The sequence below is a fragment of the Microtus oregoni genome, unplaced genomic scaffold (genome assembly GCF_018167655.1).
Source record: "Microtus oregoni isolate MIOR12 unplaced genomic scaffold, Mior012 000045F_ref0000178, whole genome shotgun sequence".
Taxonomy (NCBI): domain Eukaryota; kingdom Metazoa; phylum Chordata; class Mammalia; order Rodentia; family Cricetidae; genus Microtus; species Microtus oregoni.
The window spans coordinates 1,795,476-1,822,245 of NW_024543219.1; the positions used below are offsets into that span (position 1 = coordinate 1,795,476).

Here is a 26,770-nt window from a genome sequence, read left to right on the forward strand (position 1 = left end):
GTATTCCTGGCCTGGGCCCTTTCCTGTTTGGAGACAGGACAAGAATCCAACCACACCCGCACGAGTAAAGAGAGAGGAACAAGACCAACAGAGTGTGTGGTACTTTTTATTCAGTCTTTAAGTTGTGCTTCTTATTAAATGTGACCTTCGCCGAGCTCCAGTCTCACAGTGTGTGTGGTGACCTTTGTGTGCGCACAGCGTGAGTGAGTTCCAGTGCCATTTCGATTCAAACCCACACTCCGGCCACTTCACTGACTGTAGAGCATCTCAGGCACACAGCCTCCATAAAGGGATGCTGGGAGAGAGCCAGTTCAAACGCAGAGAAAAGACATGTTCTTAACTGAAATAAAATTAGTACATGGCCTTGTCTGTGTTCCATGGTGCTACAGAAACACATTTAAAAAGTTTTTTTTTAAATCTCTTTTAATCAAATAAGCAAATCCAGAAAAGTAAAAATCTAAGGGCCTCCATACTATCAGGGAATATTATAAAAATAATCTGACTTCTGTGACTGGAAAATGCAGGTTACAGGGGCTGCACGGAAGCAATACACCTGAACCGTGGACAGAAGGCAAAGGGCCCTGCTAGGGAGTTCTCTGCATGGAAAACCCACTAGAGGCATTTACGCTGGAGAACACATTCCCTTCCTGTCTCTGGGTGGAGACATATGTGGCCAAAGACAAGAACGACGGCAGTTAAGGGTCATGGGGACTCAGGCAATGGAGAGCAGACAAGCAGACAAGCAATCGCAGCATTAGCATCTGGGAAATACCACTTTCAAATTCCATTCCAGAGGTTTGAGGTCTGAAAGCCAATCACGGACTTAAATGAATTTTTCTTTCTATGCCTGTGGGGCATAGAGGAGCGCCTCAGTTCTTCTAGCACACAAGAGGGTGTCTGGGAGCAACACTTTCAGGCTTTTTAGCTTCTCACGGAAGACACCGGTGGGCAATTACGGAGTGCAGTTTATTACAGAACAAACTGGACGAGAGAGAACCTTCGGTCATTTGAGAATTTTTATGCATGAATCACTTCCCCCTCTACTGATGAAAGCCTACCACAGCCCTCTGGCCCCATGGTTTGCATCCACTATGACCCCCACCTCTCCAGTCACCACAATGCATTCTTCCCACGACAACAGATGCTCGTGAAATACCCCCACACTCACCGACTCTCCCAGGGGTGCACAGAGCAGTGCTCTACAGCCACCTGTCTGTATCTCTCTTCTGAAAGTCACACCCACGGATGCTCTCTGCCCCCATGGCCCTCGCTGACCTCACCTGGTCCTCAGCTGCTCCCAGGCTAGCCATCAACAGTGGGAATGGGCATGAGCCCTGGATCAGGCTTGGGACACAATGAGGGACAGTGAGTGGAAACTGAGCACTGTTCCTCTGCAGCGAGGAGGGAGCAGACAGAGGTCAAAGTGTACACACATACAGCCTTGTCTCCCGTCTCTTTGGTGTCTGAAAAATCCTGTCTAAATGAATACACATAGACATGGTTCCCTCCCCGTTCTGTCTCAAGAGACACTTGTGGTCCTTCTACTTGGTGACCTGGGTGATCCAGGGTCCAACTCTGGAATTACACTTGCTTTGATCAATGTTTAATATAATGGCTGATTCCATATAAGCAATCAGAGATTTGATTAAAATGAATATATTATTCTAGATTGATTTTTTTCCATTCAAATGTTTATATTCCATCTACCCTGAACAATCAGCTGAGGAAACAGGCACCTCCAAAGCCTCCCCAAGAGTAGAAACTGTTGAAACAGCATTGTACACACTGGACAAGGGAGACAAACAGCCGTCAGGGCAGGGGCCACCTTCACGGGGCTGCTTTCTTCAAGTCTCGAATCTGTTTAATCAGGTAGTTCTTCTCGTCAGCAAACTGCTCGTCATCTGTCCTTTCTTTCTGGAAGCTGCTCAGAAATTCAATGAGTTTGGGCTGATTTTTTAACAGAATCTCCACAATAGGCTGCGTTTTGTGAGGGCTGGCCACGAACACCTAAAACAGAGGGAAACATTTCAGCAATGTCTTTCTGGAATGATTCACACGCCACCGACAGGAACATGACTCAATAATGCTTGTTGCTGGTTTCCTCCATCACCAGCCTTGGGGCGTCTGCTTCCTCGACAGGAGGGAGCAGCGCAGCTCCCCCGAGAAGGCCATGGTCTCCCTGGTCCCTACAGCTCATGATGGAACAGTCTCTAGCATTGCTACCCACAATGCCTCAATCCCTAGAAGGAAGAGGCTCCCGAGACTTCTACCCAGTAGGTCCAGAACCATAAGGAGACAAGGCTTTGGCCTCCTGGTTACACAGTATCTTAGGTTCTTCCTAGCCACCAGAACAAAGAAAGCACAAAGGTGATTAGTAAACACCTTAAGACAAGTGAAAATGAAAATATGAGAAACAGCACTCAGGCAGGCAAATCGTGGCTGTAAATGCCTACATTCTGAAGAGAGTTAACTTCACACTTTAAGAAACTAGGAAAAGCAGTGAATCGAAGCAATAAACAGAGGAGCGAGACAGAGGAGAGAAATGACTAAGCCAGAAACTGGCTCTTGAGATGAAGCACCTTGACAGGCCTCTGCCTAGACTGTTAGGAGCCGGATTCTGAAAGGTTAAACTTAAGAGTGGAACACTGCTAGCAAATTGACTGAGACCAAAGCTGACCAGCAGTGGTCCAGGCCAGATAACGCCTAGTCCCTGGTCTCCGTGGAGGCTGCAGAGAACGTGAGGCCAGCACTCCTGTCCCCTCCTCACCCAGTCCCTTCCTCCAGCCACAGGAAGACACTGTCTACATTTAGGGTGGGGCTTTCCACCTCAGACAAACTGATCTAGGTAGTTCCTCACAGACGTGCCCAGAGCTTTGTCTCTTCTGTTATTTAGGTCCTGTCAAGTGGACAAGCAATATTAGCCACCACAGATAGCTGAGAAAGATATTTAAATTCCTCAAGAAATAGAAAGTTTCAGCAAACTTATTATAAAAGAGATCAAGTCAGTAACCGAAACCCACAACAAAGAAAAAGCCCAGGCCTGCTGACTTTCACTGTTAAAATTTCTATCGAACATTTAAAGAAGAAAATGAATGTAGTGTTTCTCAAATTCTTCAAAGGAGGAGGAGCATTCCTAGCCCATCCTATGAGGACAGCAATGTCTTGACATAAAGCCAGACAAAACAAGGAAGAGAGCTCTCAAAGGCCAATATCCCTCATGAATGAAAAGGCAATTAACAGAGTCACACAGAGCAACCAAGTGGAACTTAGTTCCTCATAAGACATTGAAACACCAGATGTACTGTGTTCCCCATCCAGATTCATTTACAGCCCAACCCTCAGCACTGACGGTGTCATTTTCTATGGCAACATGAACGTTACAGATTCATCAGTCTCAGATGATGTCATACTGGGTTAAGGGACCCCAGTGTCACGACTGGTAACAAGGAATTTCAGATACAGAGGTGCATGGGCACAGAGAGGAATGGAGTGATGTGTCCACGAGGAAAGACTGCTGGCAAGCACCAGGAGCTAGGAGAGAGGACAGAAGGATTCTCCTTGAAGCCACCTTAGCCTTGGACTTCTGGTCTGCAGAAGTGGGAGAGAATACATTCTGCTCTTTGGTACTCTGTCATGCCCTAGGAAGCTGATGTCACACCGAGTAAATGCAGGAAAACCATACGGTTATCTCAATTTTTTCAGAATTTGACAAAGTTCAATACTTTTCAGATAAAAAAATATTACAGAACGAAGCTGGGTCCTCACCTCACACCCTAAACAAAAATTCTTAAAAATGAACCAAAGGACTAAATATAAGAGCTACTGGGACATTTGGAGAAAACTACAGAGGACGCAGTCGTGACCTTGCCCATCAGATGAGCGGCCCTGAAGTTAACTCTTTGGTATAAAGGACCCTGTTAGGAGGGAGGGAGAAAGTATCTGCAAGTCATAGATCTTATGGATCTCACATCTGAACTATGTAGCTCAACAAGGCATAATCTATCCACGGAGCAAAGGACTTGAGTAGAGCTTTCTCCAAGGAGAAATAAAAGTGACCAGTAATCCACAAGAAAAGAGATAGGGCAATGCAGGCCACACTGCCGTGGGGTGTACAGGCATTGAAATATAAAACAGAAAACGTGTGCCGAGCACAGGAGACCCTGCAAACTGGGATGCACATGGTGTAGCTGCCATGGAAAAGTCTGGCATCTACCCGGTCAGCTAAGCAGCGAGGGACCGTGTGACTAAAGCATGCTGTCAACCCAGGCAAAAGGAATGTCCAAATAACACCCGTGTTCAGTGCTGACTGCAGGAGCAGTCACCAGCCCAAATGTTAACAGCCCGAGGACCCACCAACTGATTAATGATACCACGCCATGGGGTCTGCCATGGACATCACAGGAACAATGTGTTGAACAAGACACAACATGGATTTGACTCCATGTATATAACTGTCAGAATAAGCGGATCCAGAATGAAGAGCAGCCTGGTGGCTTCCAAGTGTAGCGGAGAAAGGAATGGAGAGGCTCCCTAGTGCACAGGCCTTCCTTTTGGGGTGCTGGAACACCCTGATATAACCTGTGTGTGTGGGGGTGACAATTCTAAACACAGCTCTGCCTTTTCTGCCTGCTGTTCACACAATACCTGTCACGATCTGGCCTTTTCTGGTTGACATTTGTTTATAGGAGAGCTGCTAAAGTTCTCACTACAAACGGCCTGGCGTTCTGTGGGAACTACAGAAATAACTCACAAAAGCTCTGCTTACAAAGGAGAGAGACCAGCGCACTGGACAAACCAGACAGGCATGCTGGAGGAACTCTAGAGCCCACAGCCTAGACCCAAACCTGCAGAAACGGTCAGGAGCTTGCAAGCTTCAATATTGTCCCTTTTATTTCTGCTGATGACTCCTGAGCCCCCTGTTCAGAAGGCAGTTGGTCACTAGACTCTCACACTGCCACTGTCTAAGGCTTTACTGGTGGGGTGGCAGGACCACCAGCTGACGTGTAGGAGACCTCAGGGTGGAAACTCAGTGCTGACTGATGTATACTGAATAGCTGTTGTAGCTCCCATCCTACATGCGATTTTCAGAGTCCCGCTAAACCATTGTAAACACATGAAAACTGCCTGCTGTGTTTTGGATTGTTGTCTCATGGCCTGCATCCCTCAGTTTACATGACAGGTCTCAGAAATGTAATTTACAGAGTTTTCAAGCCCAAAGGAAAAGGCAGTAGCCACATTCAAATATTTAATTCAGGAAACAAAATATTTTATTCTTCATTTTAGATTCGAATGCTTCTTATGAATATTAAACCTTGCATACATCTTCACTGATCTCATCCAATTTTTTTTTCATCAGTAAGGATTGGAGCTGATGAGGCACAGGAGGGTTTTGCCCAGCTTTGCTGTCCACTGGAACACTTTGTACATGTGACATGGAGTTCCACAGAAGTAAAAATAGTCGTTCTTACACACACACACACACACACACACACACACACGCACACGCACGCATGCACGCACACACACGCACGCACACACACCCCTCACACGTGCACACATACACACACAGAGGCACACACATATGCATGCATGCACACACACCCCTCACACGTGCACACATACACACACACAGAGGCACACACATACGCATGCACGCACACACACCCCTCACACGTGCACACATACACACACACACACACACACACACACACACAAACACACACACACACACCAGAAACTGGTGATCTTAGAGACGGCTAGCTTGCTTCTGTTACAGAGTGACTGGCCAAGCTCTACAAGGGAGGTGCCCATGCCATGGATGACTAGGCTCCCTGAGCACCAAGGCAGGAAGCGAGGGTGACAGAGGCCAGCGGCTGGAAATTGACTCCCAGAGCGCTCACAACAGAGACACTGTTCTGTCACTGCTCTCTTGTTGTGAGGAGGAGAGAAACCAGGGAAATGACACGTGAAGTGAGCAGAGCAGCTACAGTGGCGGGGAACTTGTAAAGCACTGGGTTCCATCCCAGCACCACAATAAATAATACTAACTCAGTCCTCCAAACCCCTCCACTCAGACAGATTCACTACGAAGAAAGACTTACGCAGTCTTTCATCTTAAAGAAAACTGAGCTTGCATTTTTTTTTTTTTACACACTGGTCTGTACTCTGTTCTATCATTCTGCATTTTTGCTGTTTTGTTCTGTTTTTGTGGTACCAGGGGTTGAAGGTAACACCTCATACATTACAGTCAAGCCTTCTGCCTTTGAGTCACACACATGCCAGCCCTGTTTTACTTTTTGGGACATTGGTCAGACTGCTCCTGAAACCATTCTATAGCCCAGGCAGGTCTTGAACTCACGATCTTCCTGGTCAGCTGGAGCAGCAACTATTACAAGCCATTACAGGCCTTCAACACAGAGTCTCTGTATACTCGGAGCTGGTCTCCACTTGAACAAAGCCAGGGTGGACTCACTGGGAACTGGCTAGCTGACTTATATATGCCGTAGGCTCTCATCATTACAGGTCTGGGGTAGGGTAGGGTCGGGGAGAGGCTGCTTGCTGTGCTCTCTAGGTGAGGCTTAGAGCACGGATACAGGCAATGGCTACTGCTGGTTGTCAGGCCAGCACTGTGCCACACACAGGCAGATCATGCCTTTGGTTTAAAGTGCGTGCTCTCACCCACAGACAAGAGCAAGGAGAGGGAAGGGTACAGTCACAACTCTCCTCTTCTGTAAAACAGCTTCAAAAGCAAAGAGCAGGTCAAGGGAACAGGAGTGCCTCTGACCTTCCTTCTGAAGTTTTGTTCAGCTTTCTTCATATTGTCCTTGGATGTCTCTAGGAATTCACTTAGAGATAATGAATACATTAATTTGACTCATATAAATCAAGCCTTGCAAGTCTGTTGAACGGATATGAAGCTTTCTGATGACTTGCAGGCCATTTAGGTTTTAAAGTTTTTTAGAACCAATCGTATCGACACATAATTCATATACCATGTAGTCTGTCCATTTAAAAAATATATCCCAACAATTTCTGTATGGTCATAGAATGTATGGTCAACACATTGAACTTTAAGATACTTTTATCAACCCAAAGAAGCCCTACACCCAGCAGCAGTCACATCTACTGTGCCCCCCCCCCTGCCACCTACCTCCTATCAACAGACAGTCTACATCAATGACAATGTAGCTCAGCACGGCGTTCTCATGACCTGTTCGTGCTGTGGCAGCAGTAGTTCCCGGCATGCTTATTGTCAAAACATTACTGAGTTTTGAGAAGGATTAGAGGATGCCATTCCTGCAGTCACCCTCACACAGTCACTGCTGACTTCATTATTATCTATCTCCTTTCTTAAATTGTCACCAAACCACACAGCTGTTTCCCAAATACCCAAGGTCACACTACAGCCCCACAGCTAGGAGATGAGGTTCAGTGGCAGAATGTATGCTAATAAACTTGTCCTTGAATCTCCCACACAAACAGCTTCCTCAGCCACCAAATGAGGGTCCTCCACCTGCCCAACTTTAGGAGCGTGAGAGGCATCTTCTGCCGGGGAAAGCAATGACCAATGCAGACGATGCAATGCTGGCACTGCCCTTGACTAGCAGGTATTCAGATACATCTTGGAGACTTCACACAACTGGGGAGATAATGTAGGAGATGATGTATCCATTCCAAAATTATATCAAAAGCAACCTAAAATTTTCTAGCGCTGAAGTCTACTCAGGTTGTAGAGTAACAGCTAAGCATGCATGAGGTCCTGGGCTCAATTTCCAGTACAGAGAAAAATGGTTATTTTCTTATTCTGTGTTACAGGTACTAAATATGGGCTTCACTTTTTATTCTCCTAAAAATGTTTTGGGACGCTCTGAGTACTTTCACAACACCAAGCAGAACCCTACTAAGCTGTACACTCTACTTTCACGTTAGGAATTTCTTTTTTATTGAAAAATTTATAAAATATATTCTGAATTTGTTTTTCCCCTCCCCCAATTCTTCCCAGATCCTATCCACCCGACTTTACGTTGTTTCTTAAAATCAATCTCTCTCTCTCTCTCTCTCTCTCTCTCTCTCTCTCTCTCTGTCTCATGCACACGCACACACACACAGCAAAGAAAACCTTTGATGACTCTCTTAAGGGAAGCACGTTTTAAGTAGGAAGAAGCAGCGTCTTGACTGCGCGTTCTCACTTCCCTGCTCGGCCTGTGTTAATAACTGAACGGAGCCAAGCAACACCAAATGAGGACAGCATGAAGGCGAGCAGTCACTGTTTAAATCATGCCTTGAACCATTAAACCAGCAGAACTATAAACAGTCCATGTGTTTTGAGACAGTCTCACTAGCTGCCTAGGGAGGCACCAAACCCCTGGACTCAGGCGACTGTCCTGCCTCAGCCTTTGGAGGAGCTAAGATGGTCAGGTATGCACCACCACGCCCAAATACACACTCCTTCAGGTACTGTTACAACATAGGATGTTAGTAAATCATTGCCAGTCCTCAAGCTCACTTAGTCCAGGAATGTCCTTGGAGCTGCTGCCAGCAGAGCAGGTGTTCTGGGGAAAGCTGTCCTCAAGGAAGTGAGTGATTCATGGCTGGTTCTTCAGCAGCTGACCTACGGTCTGGCATTCCTTCCAGAGCGACTGGTAGGAAAGCTACTCCTGTCCAGAGGCACTGTGCACCAACTTTCAGCTGGACTGTCAGGCTGGCTTCTGTACCTGACATTTTCATATACATGTCCGTCTGTAGTAACGGGGGCTTGAGTCTTGTCACTGGCCATATCTGAGTTCCAGTGGCTTTAGGGGTCAGTCCATGCCATGGACAAACCCCTCTCAAGGTTTGGTGGGAAGTGGCAACATAGCCCATTGTTATTGGGGAAACTGGAAAGGAAAGGAGCAGGGAGAGGTGAGCTAACAGCGGCTCAAGTTCTTTTCTGGGACAGCAAGGACACAAAGACACAGGCCTGAGAGCCCAGTAACTTTGTTTTTAATTTAAGCACTTCATTTTCAAATAAGAGAGCAGGTGGATATGCCCATGCCTTCTGCTGGCCCTGGCGCACAACCCAGACTGCTTCTCCTGACTCTCACCCCAGGATTTCCCATGTTGCGGCTGCACTTCCAGGGCCATGGACTTCCTGAAGTGGAGTTGCACAGAATCCCTGAACTCAGCCAGGTAATGGGATTGGCAATGTTGGCCTGAGAAGGCATTTCCAGGAGCCTGTCCCAGATTCTGTAGCTCTACAGAGGACCCTTTGAGGGGAGAGCAACTGTTCATAAAGAAGTGACAAGGTCTGGGCCTTTTGTTTTTCTAAATAGCAAAACATTATTTTTGGGAAGTAAACAAGTCATACTTGAGTGGAAGAAAAAGCTGAGGTGCAGGGTAGGCCCAATTCACACACACAAGTAAACAGTGGTCAACTATTTTTAAATGTTCCTACTCTGTCCACTGATTAGGGAAATGAAATTCGGATTGTCCGAGGACAGGAGCAGGCCATTTCTGGCTGGCAACACACTAAATCTTTCTATATTCATGCTTTCTGAACAAAATGAGACACAGAGCAGCCTGGCACAAGGCTTTCTGTGCTGTCATTCCTCAGGAGAGTCTGAGGCACGTCTGCTGCTCTCTGCCACTTGGGAGTTTCCCGGAACCACACGCTCACACTTTGTTTCACTGTTTGTTTACTGTTCAGGAGACAGTTTTAACACAGAGAAGAATGTAGAGTAAGATGACACGCGGCACCTCAGACACACACAAGCTGTACATCGCCTGTGGGCTGCTTTCAACCACAGTGCAACTGCTGGACACCTCCCCTGTCCCCACTCCTTTCCTCTGTGCCTGCAAATGTATGAACCTAGGCAGAGTCAAGTTTTCAAATAAAAAAAAAAATCAGCTTGTCAATTGTGGGAATAAATGAAATTTTTAAGTTAACATTTTAATTATTCTAGTGGCTTCTTGGAAAATACCTGGAAGCAGAAATACTAAGTTTCTAACTTGTCAAAGCAACCATAGCCTTATAAACTGCTATGCTCTCCACTAAAAGACAAAGAACTCTGTCTCTGAATATACACTTTTAAGACCAAAAATTCCTGAAGCTCACTGAGCTTTTTATGTCTACTCTACACATCAACTTCCAGAAAACAACCTGAAACTGGCAAAAGCTGGCCAGATACAGAGTGTGAACTGCAGTAGTAAGAAATCACTCGGAGCCATTTATCCTAGAATAAAATGCCCAATGACTAAGGAGGATGCCTACTGTTCCGACATTACACATGGCACACATGTTCACGGATGGCACAGCATGATGTGATGAACTAGGATACATTAGTGGGATAATGTCAATACAGCCGAAGGAAATATGTCCATAGTAGTTAGGAGTATGGGATTACAAACTACTTTTACCTTCTATCTGTATATATTTAAGTCTATTATCTAAAATTTCCAGGAGATAGTTTTATTACTCAATGTTAACAAAAAGACCCCCATTTCTAAAGAAGTAACAAATGAACCCTAGGAGCTGGGTGCTCAGGACGTCCCCTGGGGTCAGAGAGGAGACTGGCAAAAGCAGAAGGCAGCACTCAGGTCTTCCATGCTAGCTAATCTCGGATCACACTTGTAACCTGTGGGGGAAAAGAAGTCTTTCTTTTTAATTATGTGTAGGTATGTGTGTCTGCATATGGGCATGTGCATATGACTGCAGGTGCCTTCAGGGACCAGAGGCATGAAATCCCCTGGAGCAGGAATTACAGATGGCAGTGAGCAACCACATATGGGTACTGGAATCTGAACTTCAGTCCTCTGGAAGAGCAGCCAGTGCTCTTAACCTATGAGCCATCTCTCCGGCCCTATGAGGGAAGGAAGCACTGAGCTGCTAAGTATGGTGGCAGAGCCACAAAGCTTGGCCTCGCTGCGCTTCCCATCCTCTTGGCTTCTAGTGAATGCTAAAGAGGCCTTTACCAGGCAGGTCAAACATCATTTACTTTTCAGTGGATTTTAATTTGAAAACAACTGCTTATCTTACTGCACGATACTGCGTGGCAGACCCTCTAAAGTTAGATCAGCTTGTTGCAGATGTCAAACTTCTCTAAAGTTACATGTAAAGACCAGAGGCAAATTTAAATTTGCCCAGTTGTGGCTAGAACTGAAGCAATGGTTTTCTGCAATTAGATTAGTGGAAGAATATAATCTAAGTTTGCAAAACAAAAGAATTATCTAATTTTCTCCCAAGTAAAGTAAAGGAAAAAGCAGATACTTTGCCATTTCACAGCTGAAAAAAAACTCAGTCAGGTATCAGCTCTCTTTACCTTAAAGACATGGAAGGCTTCAAACTGGATGTTAGGACTTTTGTCTCGAAGTAGGTTCATCATCAGTTTCAGGTTCTCTGGCTTGCTGATGTACTTGGTCATAATGGCAAAATTGTGGCGGTCCAGGATTAGCTCACCTAGCAGCTGCAAGACACAAAGCCAAAGCCATTATCTGACTCTTCACATATAGCTCACCAGGACGGAATCAAAACCCAAGGCTAGTGTGAAAAGTTGTGAGGCACCGTAAATGACAGGTGTGTGCCAGGCACAGTAGTGCCTGCTGCAGCCCCAGCTACTTGGGAGGTGGAGGCAGGAAGAGCACTTGAGTCCACAAGCTGCAGACCAGTGAGCATAGCGGGGGACCCTATCTCAAACAAACAAACAAACAAACACAAACAAACAAACAAACCAAGAGATAAAGAAACAACAATCAACCAGTCTGTAGTGATGATGCCAGCAGGCCGCAGCCCGGCTCCCACATGGCTAGCTTAACACCTGAAATAACAACACACAAATTGTATTCATTTAAACACTGCCTGGCCCATCAGTTATAGCCTCTTATTGGCTAATTCTCACATCTTGATTAACCCATTTCTAATAATCTGTGTACCACCAAGAAGTGGTGGCTTACCAGGAAAGATTCTAGCCTACATCCATCTTGGGACAGAGCTTCATCACGTCTGCCTCACTTCCCTTCTTCCCAGTATTCTGTTCTGTTTACTCCGCCTACCTAATTTTCTGTCCTATCAAAGGGCCAAGGCAGTTTCTTTATTAACCAATAAAAGTAACACATAGACAGATGACCCTCCTCCATCACCAGTCAGGCCTGAAAATGATATTGTTGCTATTTCATTAAGCTTTCCTATGGCTTGGCTACGAAATGATTATTATTTATTGTTAATTCTTGAAGCAGTTTTTCAGTCACTTACTGCTCAGCATACTAAGAGATAGCCTGATCCACATCTGCGTCCGTCACCTTGCTTCCCAGCCTCGTACTGTTCTAAGAACATTCAGGCAGAACACAAGTAACAAAACTGATGCAGGAAGTCTTATTTTATCCTTGTCTTAATTTTTTTAAAAATCAGATGTGTTTTATTTTATGTGTAAGTGTTTTGCCTGATTGTATGTATATGTAGCGTATATATGATTGGTGCTTAGAGAGATCAGAGAAGGGTGCTGGATCTGTCTGCCTCTGCTGAGGTAGTGTGTTAGGGGTATGTCACCACAGCCTGGTGCAATATATGTTTTTAACCACAGACTTTTATTATAAAACCTGACCCAAAGCCAAAAAGTAAACAAACATGTATCCTGAATCTATATGAAAAGTTCTCATTCCAACCACCCCTGGAGAGGGAGACAGGAGTGTCGCCTTCCTGAACTAATTGAGGGCAAAGGGCTCTTCAGCCTTCAAGATAAAGCAGCCCTGACTGTCAAGCCAGCAACTGCTTTCCAGCACTAAAGCTGGAACCTTTCTACCTGGCAAACACACAATAAAACAATGCGACACAAACATAACACAAGTAGCAAAGGGAAGCTCTAACCGTGTGGCTTCATTTCATTTTTATCTCTAACCGTGTGGCTTCATTTCATTTTTATCTCTAACCGTGTGGCTTCATTTCATTTTTATCTCTAACCAACTGTGTGGCTCTGTTTATTTCTCTGCTCTCCCATTCTATGAATCTGCGTATCTGTTGTCATTATGACAGCTCTTCAGATTAACTTGGACTCTGGTACAATGATTCCTCTGGCTTCCTTCCTTTTACTCGGGCTATTCTTTAGCTTTGGCTACCTGGGATCTTTGGTGATTCTATACAGAGTGTATTCTTCTATTTGGTACATATTGAAGAAAATATGAGAAATGTTACACATAGCCCAGGCTGGCTTAGAACACACTGTGTAGTTAGGATGACCTTGAAATTCTGATCTACCTCCCTAGTGCTAGGATCACAGGCATGTGTCATAACATTTGGACTATGTACTTTTGGTGACTGAATCCAGAATTTTGTGCACATTAGGCAAGGACTCTACCAACTGAACTAAAAAATCCCCCTACAGTGGAGTTTCATTTAGTCATAAAGAAGAATGAAGTAAGTTCTTTGCTAGAAGTAAGTTGTTAACAACTGGAGATCTCCACACTAAGCTAAACAGATCTGAAAAACAAAAATCACCTGTTTTCTCCCATTTATACAGACACATAAAATCACCTGTATGCACATGTGCCGTGGAGATTAAAGTCAAGACTGGGAAAATGAGGGGACTACAGGAGGTAGAGAGAAATGAGTATGTTCAAAATGTATAATATACTAGTATGTAAATGAATCTTTATGAAGCCCCCATACTACATACAATAAGTATACTATAAAAATTTTTTACATAAGAATTTACACCGATTCTTCAGTAAGGATTTGTTGAGGTTCCATTGATGACTTCAATTGGATTAAGTCATTCCAATTTTATTTTCTGCTCATACAAGCTTTAGCCAGGTGTGTGGTGCACTTAAAAATCCCAGCTGTGGACACAGGAAACAAGTTCAAGGCCAGCCTAAGCTCCATGAGGAAACCCTGTCTTGAAAAACGAAGGGTGGGAGTCTAGCTAGGTGGAGGAGCACGCACAACACGCTCACAGCCCTGTCTCCAGAATCCTATACTCTCTCTCACAGACACACAAAATATCCATGACCTTGAGCTCAATGTGTTCCAAAACTGCTATTACTAGCTTTCCTTAAAATAAGCATGCTCAGGAATGCGTTTTTAATTGAGCATGCTCAGTAGTACACCCACCCCTAAAGTGATTTCCTACATGGATATTCATGGATATGCATAGCTTATATCTCTAACTCAACATTACTTTGGAATTAGTAATTAGGGCATTACTTTGGAATGACTCCTGTGTTCTCCTTAGTGCTGCAGGCAACACATATTTCTCTATTCTTCTATTTTGGGGGGGCCATGCTTATCCAAGCTTTGTGTTAATTAACATGTGAACAATATGTTTAGTTTTTAAAGTCTTTTGGCCATTAGCTGTCAATCTACTTTAATTAGCAGTGACAAGGACAATGGTGACGCACTGCCGTGCAGCACAACACATCACAAAGCCGCACTGTTCTAAGGAAATGGAACACATCCGCATTTTACTTAACCATGAGGCTAGTGTAATTAAGAGGTTCTCCTCTAAAATGTGCTGTTTTAATGAAATTGACCAAAGCGCCAAAAAATTCCACCAAGCTTCTTTTTAATCACAATCTTTCTTGCTAGTAATTAAAGCCAGGCTTCTGAAGGTCAGAAATAAGGTCCTTAGCTCTAGCGCACGAGGGAAAGGAAACTCTCTCTTAATTAATTTTTCCTGGCCCAGGAGTCTAAGCATCCCAAGACCAAAGAAAGTCTAGGAAACTTTAGAACATGACTGACAAAAGGCAGCAGTAGCCAACGCTCTGGAAGCACAAAGTGACTTAGCACTCCAGCCTGTTCATATGATGAAGCTGTTTGCCCCTGCGACTATCTCGCTTCTCATTTCCTACAGCTGGGGACATCACAGACACAACCTTACAGGGTCCGTATTTGTAAATGTGGTTACTGGGACAGCAGCTACTGAGACCATACATCTAATTCCTCAAAGGAAAAATCACGCTGGCATCAGCAGAGCTCCCCAGAGTAGCACTTTTCTCTGAGAAGGGAGCCAGCATTGCTGAGTAAGCTTTACGCTGACATGTGGACCACTTCAGTCCACCACCCTTCAGCTCCCTTGCAAGGGTGGCAGCCGCAGCACTATTTTCAGCAGCATCCCTGCTTCTAAGCCAGCATCTGAAGCCAACTTGCCCTTTCATAGCTCTGCATTTCGACACACACTTTGGTCTGCTCCTCCCCGTCCCATCTAAGCAATGCTCTACTTTACCATGTGTGTCCGCCAAATTTGAGATACCTGGTCTAGAAAGGAATTCGGACAAGAAAAGCAGGTCTCAGGGGAGATTAACGAAGAACAGCAAACAATACTCTTGGGTACACAGGAGCATTTGTAAATCAGTAGGAAAGGGAGAGTTACAGGTGTTTCTGAACTAGGTACAAAAGTCTGCTCCAGGCCTGAAGTGGACGTCTAGGCAGGGGAAGGGCACTGAGGCAACAAGGACAGAGAACTTCTTGTCCACTCTACTGTCCATCACTCTGTTGGAAGGAGGCCACTAGTTGGTTCCTGGCTGCTTTGCCCCGAAATAGTCACACAGAAACTGTATTAATTAAATCACTGCTTGGCCCATTAGCTCTAGCTTCTTATTGGCTAACTCTTATATATGAATTTAACCTATTTTTATTAATCTGTGTATCGCCACATGGTGGTGGCTTGCTGCGGTGGGGCTACATGATTTCTCTCTTGATTCCGCCTTCCTTCTCCCAGCATTCAGTTTAGTTTTCCCCACCTACCTCTGTTCTACCCTATCAGGACAAGCCAGTTTTCTTTATTCATTAATGGTAACCACAGCATACAGGGGGATCCCACATCATCAGTCAGGTGCTGGATGGGTAGGTTCTACTCTTGGGTGCAGATGTGCACTGTTGAAACCAGTTTCATAAGTCCACCAATCCCAGCTTTACCAACAGAACATTGTTAGACCCTTCCAGAAACTGACTGAGGAAGATGAATTCTAGGGTTAATGACTAGCAATATTTACTTGAACAACTTAGTTCGATTCATTGAACAAACACCTGTAGTTCCTACTTCTAGGCAGGGATATAGCTCAGTGGTGCTTGTTGACCCAGGTCCTTGGGTTCCATCCCCCGTACTATAAAAATAAACAAATAGATTAAAAAGCCAGTATGTTCTTACAAGTAAGGCTCTGTTCTAATCTATTAAAATATGGACAGGAAAAGAGGACAAGATGGGGCAAAGCCAGCTAGAGAAAAGAAATGGAGAGGTGGGTGGGGAGACAATCTGCTAGAAAGAAAGGGCAAGACAGGCCAGAGGGAGAGCTTTCTGACTGGGCCTGAGGTCTCAGAGACAGGAAAAGTTTGGTCCGGTTTCTGGTCGTTGCTGAAAATGGTTTGAGGATAACATTTTAGGACCAAGGATAAAGTTCAAAGACCATCATCTTGGGGTGGGGCTGGGAAAAAAAATAAAAATAAAAACAAAGACCCTCATCTTTCCTCTTTTAATTTGGTTCAATCACTTAGTGTCATACAAACTCTACTTTGGCGCAGTATCTGTCAGCCTCACATTGAAAACAGGGACTTGAGGCTGAGCAATGGTGGCGCATGCCTTTAATCCCAGCATTCGGGAGGCAGAGGCAGGTGGATCTCTGTAAAATTGAGGCCAGCCTGGTCTACAAAGCAAGTTCCAGGACAGACAGAGTTACACAGTGAAACCCTGTCTCAACAAACAAACAAACAAACAAACAAACAAAGAGGGACTTGGGAAATATCAAAGGCAGTGGTTCAACTTTCTTAATGCTGTGACTCTTTAATATAGTTCTTCATGTCATGGTGACGCCCAACTATAAAATTATTTTTCCTGATATTTCATAACTGTTTATTTGCTACTGTTATGAATCACAGTGTAGGTGTCTGACATGTGAACCCCATGAGAGGTCTGCTCAGCTCCCAAAGGGGCTGTGATCACAGGCTGAGAACCACTGCTCTAGGTCATCTCTCATGCTGGTCTTTCTTTACTATTCCAGTGCCCCTCCCCTCCAGCACCTCTCCTATACTTTCTCTGGCTGTCCCTCTGTCCCTTATATAGGTCTAAAGCTGTGACAGTAGGGTACATCTTAATTTTCTTGCTAATTTTCTCTGTGACAACTCTGTGTGTGATACATTTCTGTTACTTTTAGCCCCTACTCTCATCTCCCTCCTGTTAAGCCCCATTCATCCCCACAAGTTCTTTTCTACATTCAGGTGTTTCTGTTTAACCAGGGCCATTGATGTGGTCATGGTTTGGAGCTATCCAGTGGAGCTCTGATGGGTACACCAGGAGATACACAAGTAAAAACAAAGATTCCTGTCTCAGAACTTTCAGTAGTGGCAGTTAAGCAGGGGGCTTCAGCACATCTCTGGACATAGTACAACACAGTTTTGAGGTCACTGCTCTGCCTAAGGTCAGTTCCTTGGCCTCAATATGAGGAGCTCTGGAACAGGATGAAGTTTCTCTAAATGGATCACCTTTCATTGGTTTCTACGCAAGGGGACCTCAATAACAAGTGCTGAATGATTGGCTGAAAACTGACGTCAACTAAGTCAGAAGCTGGGACAGCGAAAGCATGAATAAAGGGAAACACAGCGTGACTAACGCAAACCACAGGAGAAGAAATGTAGAAGTCTTACAAAACAGACTTAGTTCATTACCTTACTTTAAAATTGCATCGAATATTGAGAATATATGCACTGTCTGTCCTGTGGTCACCACCATCCTGACATCCCAAGTGAGCTGTGCAGTGACTAGAAGGTATACAACCTGCACGGCTGATGCAGGATTACTAGCTGATAAAAAGGGTTCTGACAATGAAATGTGGTTGGCAAATGCATTTCAGGAAAATAGTTACAACCCTGGGGGAGAGATGTTTCTCCTAACATAGAAGCCCCATGACAGTTCAACGCTATAAGTCTGTATCATAGCTAGAAGCAAAAACATTAGGTTTATCATCTCCAAACTAAAAGCATTGAGAGGAATTTAAACATTTGTGTTTTGTGTGCTATACTTTGGAATTGCCACTTCTCTGAGTGTCCTGCACAGAGATGCAGGAGAGGCACTGGATTGGTTCATTCTGAAGTTTCTGTTGTAAGGTACACTGGCGTGATTTCTAGGGGCTTTTACTGGGTTGTCCTGATAGTCACCCCATCCCAGTCACTGTGACCAGTTTCTTCCTCTTCATCTCTAAAATATTCTCAGAAGAGAACCATGTGGTTCTGCTTAAGTCAGCTTAGGTTTGGTCATCTTCCTTAGTGAAATATTCCACATCTGACTTCAGCATATACTTATCATTCATGTTGCTGTTTCCAGAGTATCTGAAGTAGGACACTTCCATTATTTTGCGGCAAAGCTCAATCAGAGCATAAAAGCATAACTGCTGAATTACTTCTCAAACTGAAGGACCCTGAATTTTCTGTATTTACTTCTGCAGAGTAGACACTGTTTGTTAGCAAGATGCCAGCTTACAAGGACTTAAGAAAATTTGCTATTACCTTTAAAGATTGTCTCTTAGTCACGTAATTCTCCGACTGCAGCAGTTTCTCATACTCTTCAAAGACCTAAGAAGAAGAAAGGAAGTCTGTAAGAGCAGCAGTGTGCCCTCTGCAGCAGGAGTGTGCTCACTCCTCCAGAGGTCCTCAGACCCAGCCCCATCACCGCTGCACACAGAGGGCTCAGCAGCTCACTCCTCATATGGACACAGGACCAGGACAGGAAACTGAAGGCATATGGGATACATGCTGACCATTAGTTCTACAAACCAGAAATTCAAAAAAAATAAAAATAAAAAAACAGAAATTCAGTTGAAAGATAGGATAATTTTGTATCCTCTAAATCTATTAAAAGCTTCAAAAGAACACATTTTAAAGAAATCTGTTTCTGTCATTTGGAGGCTGCAGGTCCACACTTTGAGAAAAGAGTAAACTATACTTAGGCCTTGCTTAGGACTGTCTAATCCATAATGTCAACAGGAGTCAACAGGTGAGGCTTGGGCTATGTAATGACCATATCACTCCTTTTGGCCCGTGTGAACTTTCGCCATTCTCACAAGAAGCCATGACCCCGGGACATGGATCTTCCTGCATCTCATTGCAGTCACTGGTCATGGGCTAGAGCCTTTGGAGCACAGAGCACAGCAGCTGGGGAAGCTTGTTATCCACTTCCCTCCGTTTGTGGGCGCATCATTCAGAGAACATTAGAGCTGGAGGAGCAAACAGACAGAAGCAAAAACCCAGGGGATAAAGAGGGACAGGACAGCCTCAGGGGGCTGAGTCACAGGCTTATGTGCACACCCATCAAAACTTTTGATTTAGAATTGAGAAGTACAAGTATGCAGCTCAGATTAAAGTCACGGCACTATTCTCTTTCATAAGCCATTTTGTTCTCTTGAACGCAGGGAAAATATTATCTATCGCTCAGCTACGGAGGTTCTCCCTAAAAACCCATGTATTGAAAATCTGGCCCCCAGCTTGTGGTGCTATTAAGAATGATTAATAGTAAGAGTGTTAGTTTCTTCAATAGACTAATTCCTTGATAAAGTCATAGTTGAATGGATTTTTAGGAGAGGAGAGATACGCTTCTAAGGGTCATGATCGCTCTATCTCTCTCTCTCTCTCTCTCTGTGTGTATACAGTATACATGTTTACACTGATGGCTGTCTTCTTTGATTACTCTACAGTATATACTGAGACACGGTATTTTATTGAACCAAGAGTTCACCAGTTCAGCTAGTGGCTAGTCTGCTTGTTCCAAGGATCGTCTGTCTGTTCATCTGTTTCTGTCTCCTATGCACTAAGATTGCTGGGGTTCTGCTATGCCCATCTGAGTTTTTAAGTGGGTTCTGGGGACCCAAACTCCAGTCCTCATGTTAAACCTGCTGAGCCCTCTCCTCCAACCCCAGGGGCATGCTTTTGAAGGGTGCATTTTGTCCTGGCTGCCATAGGGTGAGCATCTTTCCATTGCCACATGCTTTCCACTGTGAAGCTCTGACCCACAGAGTCAGTAGCAGAGCCAAGTGACCATGGTCTGAAACCATATTCCAAAATAAACTAAGTTATTCTTCTTATATTCTGTCACAGCAACAAAAAGAAGACCAACACTTGACATTTTATAGATTAATATAGTCACCAGGCAAATTATGTTCACTGTGAATCTAAAATATAAACACAGCGGAGCCAGAGTCCTCCTGGTTCTTTCCCACTGTCCCTCTCAGCCTTTCCTTCTGGTCCAGCTCCATTTCCTTGTGACACCCACCTGCTGCAGAAACATTTTCTACCACAGCCACCATAGAGGGGAACACCCATCCAAAACAGACAAGATCAGATATCTATGCTGAACACAACTCCTTCCAATGGGCAATCTGAACCCAGAGCCATAGGCCTCTAGCCTGGTCACCTAGAACTGCAAATTTCTGGCTTCAAAGGACACAGGCCTTTAGTGCTCAGGTCTTAGAACTAAAAGCCTCTGAGACTGCCAGCTCAGGCCCCAAGCCTTCTATATTTCCTATCTATATGCAGGTTCCATCTAAACAGCCAGCCATGAGTAACAAATCAGAAGTAAAAAGAAAGAAGTCTTAAAAATGACTTTACTTACAGTGTCATAATTTTGCTCTAAGAAGTCCGCTACCAACACTTTGTGTCTGGTTAACAAATCCTAAAAAAGAACAAGCAATGAAGACATATTACTACAGCTAGTGACCTTGCTCATTAAAATGGAGGATAGTCTTTGCTTCTATGGGGTGATAAATCTATTCACTTCAAACACAGAAGTTGGAAAAGAACATTTTCATTTACAAGACAAAATTATTTCCATCCACACCTTAAGATAATGAAGCCCCAGTTTGTTTCAGATTAAAACAATGGCAAAACACTGACTGTCAAATCTAGTGTTTTAAATAGTAGAAATAAAATTTAAGTGGTACACACATCATCTATGAGGTAACTTTACAGAATATTTTTACATTATGATTATAATCAACATCCAAATAAAGTCTGATGATCTTTATCAAGGCCAGTAACTAATCGTCAAGCCCCACCACAAATACAACTTTGGAGAAAACTGCAAAGAACCATGAAGGAACTTCTGGTTGTCTTCAACTCACACCTAAATCACATCCCTATTTCACCCCAATGTTTGGAAAAAGAAAATAAGCCTCATCTAATCTCTTTTATATACTTAGAGGCTAAATACCCAACTTAGGTTATGTGAAAAATTTAATTAAAAACAAATTTTTAACCTGTCCAGAATAAGTATAATACTTTAATACAGTTAATTAAAATTCTCCCCCTCCCTTGACACACAGTAGGTGGGGGGAGGGGCATGTGAGTGGAGCTGCCTGTGGAAGCCAGAAGAGGATACCGGATCCCCTGGAGTTAAGAGTTACAGCTGTGAGCTGTAGGGCAAGGTGCTTGCGACTAAACTCAAGTCCTCTGAAGACATCCCCTGAGACATCTCTCTAGCCCCCTACTTCTATTTAAATAATAAAAAAGGAAACTGTTTAAAGCAGTTTGCACAGCCTTTAAGGGACCTTGTCTGTTGGCTGTAAACACCTTCACTGTATGTGGATGATATGCTGGTGCACTGTGCACTGGTCTGTGGCTTGCTGTGCTTTGGATCATCTCCCCATGGTGCTGAGGATCACCTACACACACCGCGGGGTATGGGGAGGGAGGGAAATGAAGTCTCGCTATGCCGGCTCAGGCTGAACGCCTGGGTGGCAGTGGGACTTGTAGCTAGGACTACAGGCTGTATACACGAGAGCTCAGCTGGAGGAGTGGGGACTTTGAAGGGACCGCATTTCCACTCTCTTTCCTTCTAACTGAAGCGTGCAGCACTGATCCACCACACCCTCACTGCCAGGAGTTTCTGTTTCACCACAGCCCCAAAGTACCAGTCAGCTAACCATGTTCTGAAACTGTAAGTGAAGATGAAGTTTGTGTATCTCAAGTATTTTGCCATACAAAGCTGTGGAAAGGTAACACATGATGCAGTCAGGTAATTTTAGCATATGCATTACCTAATATATTTGCTTATTTGCGCTGATAACAAAAATACACTCAGCGATTTTCACAACACAACACATTGCTATTAACAGGCACCAACATGTTCCATAATAAACCAACATTTATTTGTATGCCTAATGGAAATCTTGTATCCCTGGACCAGCTCTTACCCCAGGACCATTCTGGTTTTTTGCTTCTATGAGTTCAGTATCTTTAGATTCCACATATAAATGATGCCATGATTTGTCTTCCTGTTGTGTCTTATTTACTTACCATAATTCCTTGAGGTTCATCAACGTTGACACAAATGGCAGGGTTTCTTTCTTTTTATAGCTAAATAGTACTCCATTGCAATGAACAACACATTTCTTTTCTTTTGTGTGTGTGTATGATGTGTATATGGTGTGTGCCAGTACAATGCAATAATGGACATCAGTGGACAATTTTGGGGAGTTGTTTTTATTTCGTCTTCAGCCTTTGTTTTGAGCAGTGTTCTCTCATTTCTTAGTAAGCAGAACACTCCAGGGTTCTGGGTGATTCTCCTCCCTCTGCCTCCCATCTCACTACTGAGGTGCTTCCATCATCAATGCATGCTACCACATTTGACTTTTAATGTGGCTTCATTGTGGGGATAAAATTCAGGATGTCAGGCTCGCAGTGGGCCATCTCTCCGGGCACTACATCATCTATGTATTCACTTGTCTGTCAGTGGACACTTAGGCCGATTCCTTTCCCTGGCTATTGTGATCAATGCTGCAATAATTACCCTTCGACACACTTACTTCATTTTCTTTGTCAACACCCATGAATGGGACTGTTCGTCCTATAATAACACCATTTTACATTTCTGAGGTTTGTCCATACTGTTTTCCACAGTACTTCACTATTTTGAATTCATATAAATAATATACAAACATTTATTTTTCTTCACATCTTTGTCTCATGCTGTCAAGACTAGTTTCAAACTCATTATGTAGTTAAAGCTGGTCTTCCTGCATCTACCTCCCAGCTACTGAGATGACAGGCCTGTGTAGCTCAGCAAGCTTCTGTCTTTCTTAGAATACCCTTTCTTGAAGATGAGAGGAGGCTATTTGTAGTTTTATAATCTTCAAGCTCAACCTTTAACTTGACTGAGCCTTTAACCTGACTGGTCCCTTTGCTGATATGGTGAAACTTTTCTTAGTTGAGCAGAGCACTGAGACCTGTTTTGGAAACGGGCTTTCAAGTAGGGAAACACTCTATGGGGCTCCATTCCTACCCAACTGGAGTCCTATCTAATGAGTTCTGTGTCATCCAGGAGACATTAAGCTGTTGCAGAGCATTTGGGGCAATCTCTAAGCAGATATGAGATCTTCATCTGTAGCTGCAGCTACCCCCACATCTGGCAGGAGCCCCTGTGCAGCTTGGGGAATTTTCCATGCTCAGAGAAACAGAAGCTGTATCTTTATGAGTTGCAGCAGACACTGTAAACTGTGCACCTGTGGGGGCTCTCTAACCGCTACATTAGCCTCTGAGCATATGATAAACACATCAATAAACCCTCAAATTCATATATATGGAGACCATGTGCTAACACTGAGGGATCATATCGCATGTGCATGCCTATGTACACGGTTGTTAATTTTCTATAAATCATAATATAATATGAGGGGGGAGATGCAGAAACATTAGCTTGAATCCTACCCAAGAAGGAAACAGTAGAAGCATGCAAAGTAAAAACAAGTAAATTTTAAAAGAATTTTAAATTAAAAAAAAATTACTGAGTGAATTCTTTCATTTTATTTCTTAACAATTTGGTTTGATGGGGAAAGTTCTTCACAGTATCAATATTAATTTTAAAAATCTGCTGTTGACATTTCTAATGAGTCTGCCGTGGAGAAAGTGGTATGAAATGATGAAGACACCTGACAGCAGGGGCGGGTTAAAAAGTCAGTGGGGAGATGCCACCTGCTGCGGTTTCTCCAGATCCCAAAGGAGGAAAATGAAACTCATAGGCTCAATCTACCTCAAGAACCATTATACAACCCATCCTACCACAGAGACACTTGTTTAACCATGTATACTCACTGCTGCTCTATTTACAATAGACAGAAATTGGAAGCAACCTAGATGTCTGTGTATGGATGAACAGATAAAGAAAATAAGCAACATTTACACAATGGAACGACATTCAGTCATTAAAAAATGAAATCATTAAATTCTCAGGTAAATGGGTGAAATTAGAAAAATTATTCTAAATAAAGCTACTCAGACCCAGAAAGACAAATATGTATTTGTTTATATGTGGGTGTTAACTTTTAAGTCATTCATAAGCAAGCGACAACTCCTACAGTCACAGAGTAGTGTGTGAGGGACTAGGGCATAAGGATGGATTCCCCTAGGAAGGGGAGATAGAATAGATCATTAGGGATGGATGAAGAGGGGCCCTGGAACAGGAGGATTAAAACAAGGAGGGAAAGGAAAGAGGGTGGGACAAGGGAGGGAATACAGAGAGGGCCAGATAAAACTAAGCTATTTGAGATGTAATATGAAAATATAATACAGTAGAAGCTTCTTAAAATATATACATATATGAAGGAGTTCTAAATGAAATTGCCAAATAATGGGGGAAGACAAAGACCCAACTGGCCATCTCTTGCTACCAAAGGAAGCTGCCAATACTGGGAATAGGATATATCTAATCGAGTTCTTGGCCAAAGGGGTCCCACAGGAACACCCAAACAATCCAGGCTATTGCTCAGGCCATTGGTAGCTTCCACAAACTGACGGTAAGGACCTACTGCTAAAGACAACACCTGCACAATCCACTAAACATGGAGAAATCAAGAGTGCCTGCCTAGAGCCTTCACTACCCCTATTGACTAATGTCCATGGTACGTAAGGTACTCTGCATGCTAGCATTCGAGAAAGGTACATACCATGCCAGTTACAAATTCTTCAACCTACAATGTTGCCCTGCCTACATGAAACACTGGTGCAATACTAGCATAAAGTTTATGAAAGTAACCAACCAATATTTGATTTGAATTAAGGTTCACTCCATGAGATGGAACCCATACTCAACATTGCTTGGGTGGCCAAGAACCTGGATTAGATAGGCCAAGGACCTAGGAGAAAACCATATACTACTGTTCTACTAAAGGAATGTAGCAATAAAATGACTCCTAATGACATTCTGGTACACTCATTGATCCAGGCCTTGCTCAGTTATCATCAGTGAAGCTTCATCGTCTAGCAAATGGAAGCATAGACACAGACCCTTAGCCAGAATGCTTTGCCCTTTGAGGCTCAGTTGTGTGTTTTGGTAGTAAGCCTTCGAAGCCTCCACACTTGGCGCAGTTTGTTCCCAGGCTCTTCTTCCTCGTCCCTGGTCTTGCCAGTTTTCCTTCTTCACACTGCATGTCTTTCTCTGATTTTCATGGTCTCCTTAATTCTCCCCTGGATGGATCCAGCTCAAGATGGCTACAGAAGTCTTAGTTGTTATAAACATCTTGTCTGTCAGGGAACCTTAAGAAGTTCCCAAAGTCAGAAGGGTAAATCAAACTGTTAAGATAATTGGCCATGCTTTTATTGATGGCCACCTGGGTCTGAGCTGTTTCCTAACTAACGCTTGACACGCTAATTGTTTTGGAGAAAAGTCAAGTACATTTCAGTTGTACAGTGAATTCACAGCTTACCTTTGCATAGCTTACATGTAAACCCCTTCCCCCTGCCTGCTGCCCAAGACTTGCTCCTTTCCATGAGTTCCCAATAAGTTGCACGTTGTGTAGCTCTGAATCTGTCCGCTGTTTTTTGGTTCTGTCATTTACTACTGACTCTCACACACTAGGCCTGACTTCTTCTGAAATAGTCCCCTGCCCCGCGTCCTCAGTCTTGCTAGACTTCCTGTTCATGCAGATTAGTTGAGATAAATCAAATAACCCTAATGGGCTATGCTGGCCCTGCCTTCAAGCCCTGTGTTGTTTACTGCAGGCCAGCCTGCAGTTCCTTTCTTCTATAGCTCCTGGAGATTCGGCATGTCTACCAAGCAAATACACCTGTTGGTGCCTATCAATACTTCCATCATCTTAACCTGTATTCTTCTGATGGTTCTTGTCAGGTGAGTTTCCATTATTTCATAAGATTCCCAGGTAGCTGCTCAGATTTGCTTTCCCCGTGACCATACTCTGGTTTTGCTCACCAGCTCCCATCATCACAGCCCCCACTCCACTCCAGTTTCAATCCTTTCCCTATAGCAACTTTCCTTCCCTTCAGTCCCCACTTCTGCGTTTCCCAGCCCAGTCTGAGCCAGCTCTGGACTCTTTCCATGTTCTGATACTTTCCCCTACTTAGTTTTCATGAGCTCACACACTGCTATTTTTTTTCAAACATTCTCAGAATAGGCTAAGCAGGTTCTTAAGGTGCAACTAATAATTTCCTGAGCTGAAAACCACTGTTCTCCTTTCTCCACCTCTAAAGAACTACTCTGTAAAGAACTTTTTATCACCCAGTCATTCCAACTGTATAAACTCTAAGTTCACCATGATGTACAGAATAAGGGACCGAACAAGGTACTATCTGAATGGATACTTTAATTTAGTTGTGTGATGAGTTTCTTACAATAGCAGTTTTATTAAAAAGTAAGATTAGAGTATATGTCAATATTAGAATATAAGTGTTATCACTATTGCTGTAATGCATATTTAAGATAATATATAGAAATTAAAAGTAACAAGTTAAAAGTTTTCTAAAAGATGTCATGTATTTATACCCTGAAAAGAATAATAGAAGTACATTTACAATTATGTGAATGAATAAACTGCT

The 26,770-nt window shown here is 43.7% G+C and overlaps 1 protein-coding gene across 6 annotated transcripts in view; it reads right to left on the reverse strand.

Annotated features, from left to right (window-relative positions):
- Window positions 1–1,002: 1,002 nt before the first annotated feature.
- Cab39l (calcium binding protein 39 like) overlaps window positions 1,003–26,770 on the reverse strand; it is a 103,743-nt gene continuing 77,975 nt past the window's right edge. For all 6 annotated transcript variants that reach the window (XM_041633816.1, XM_041633817.1, XM_041633820.1 and 3 more), the window contains 4 exons: window positions 20,559–20,618; window positions 18,461–18,526; window positions 11,298–11,441; window positions 1,003–2,007 (listed from right to left, as the gene is read on the reverse strand). In XM_041633816.1, the coding sequence (XP_041489750.1) occupies window positions 1,828–2,007; window positions 11,298–11,441; window positions 18,461–18,526; window positions 20,559–20,618 (450 nt within the window). In that variant the 3' untranslated portion in view covers window positions 1,003–1,827. The remainder of the gene's footprint in view (window positions 2,008–11,297; window positions 11,442–18,460; window positions 18,527–20,558; window positions 20,619–26,770) is intronic.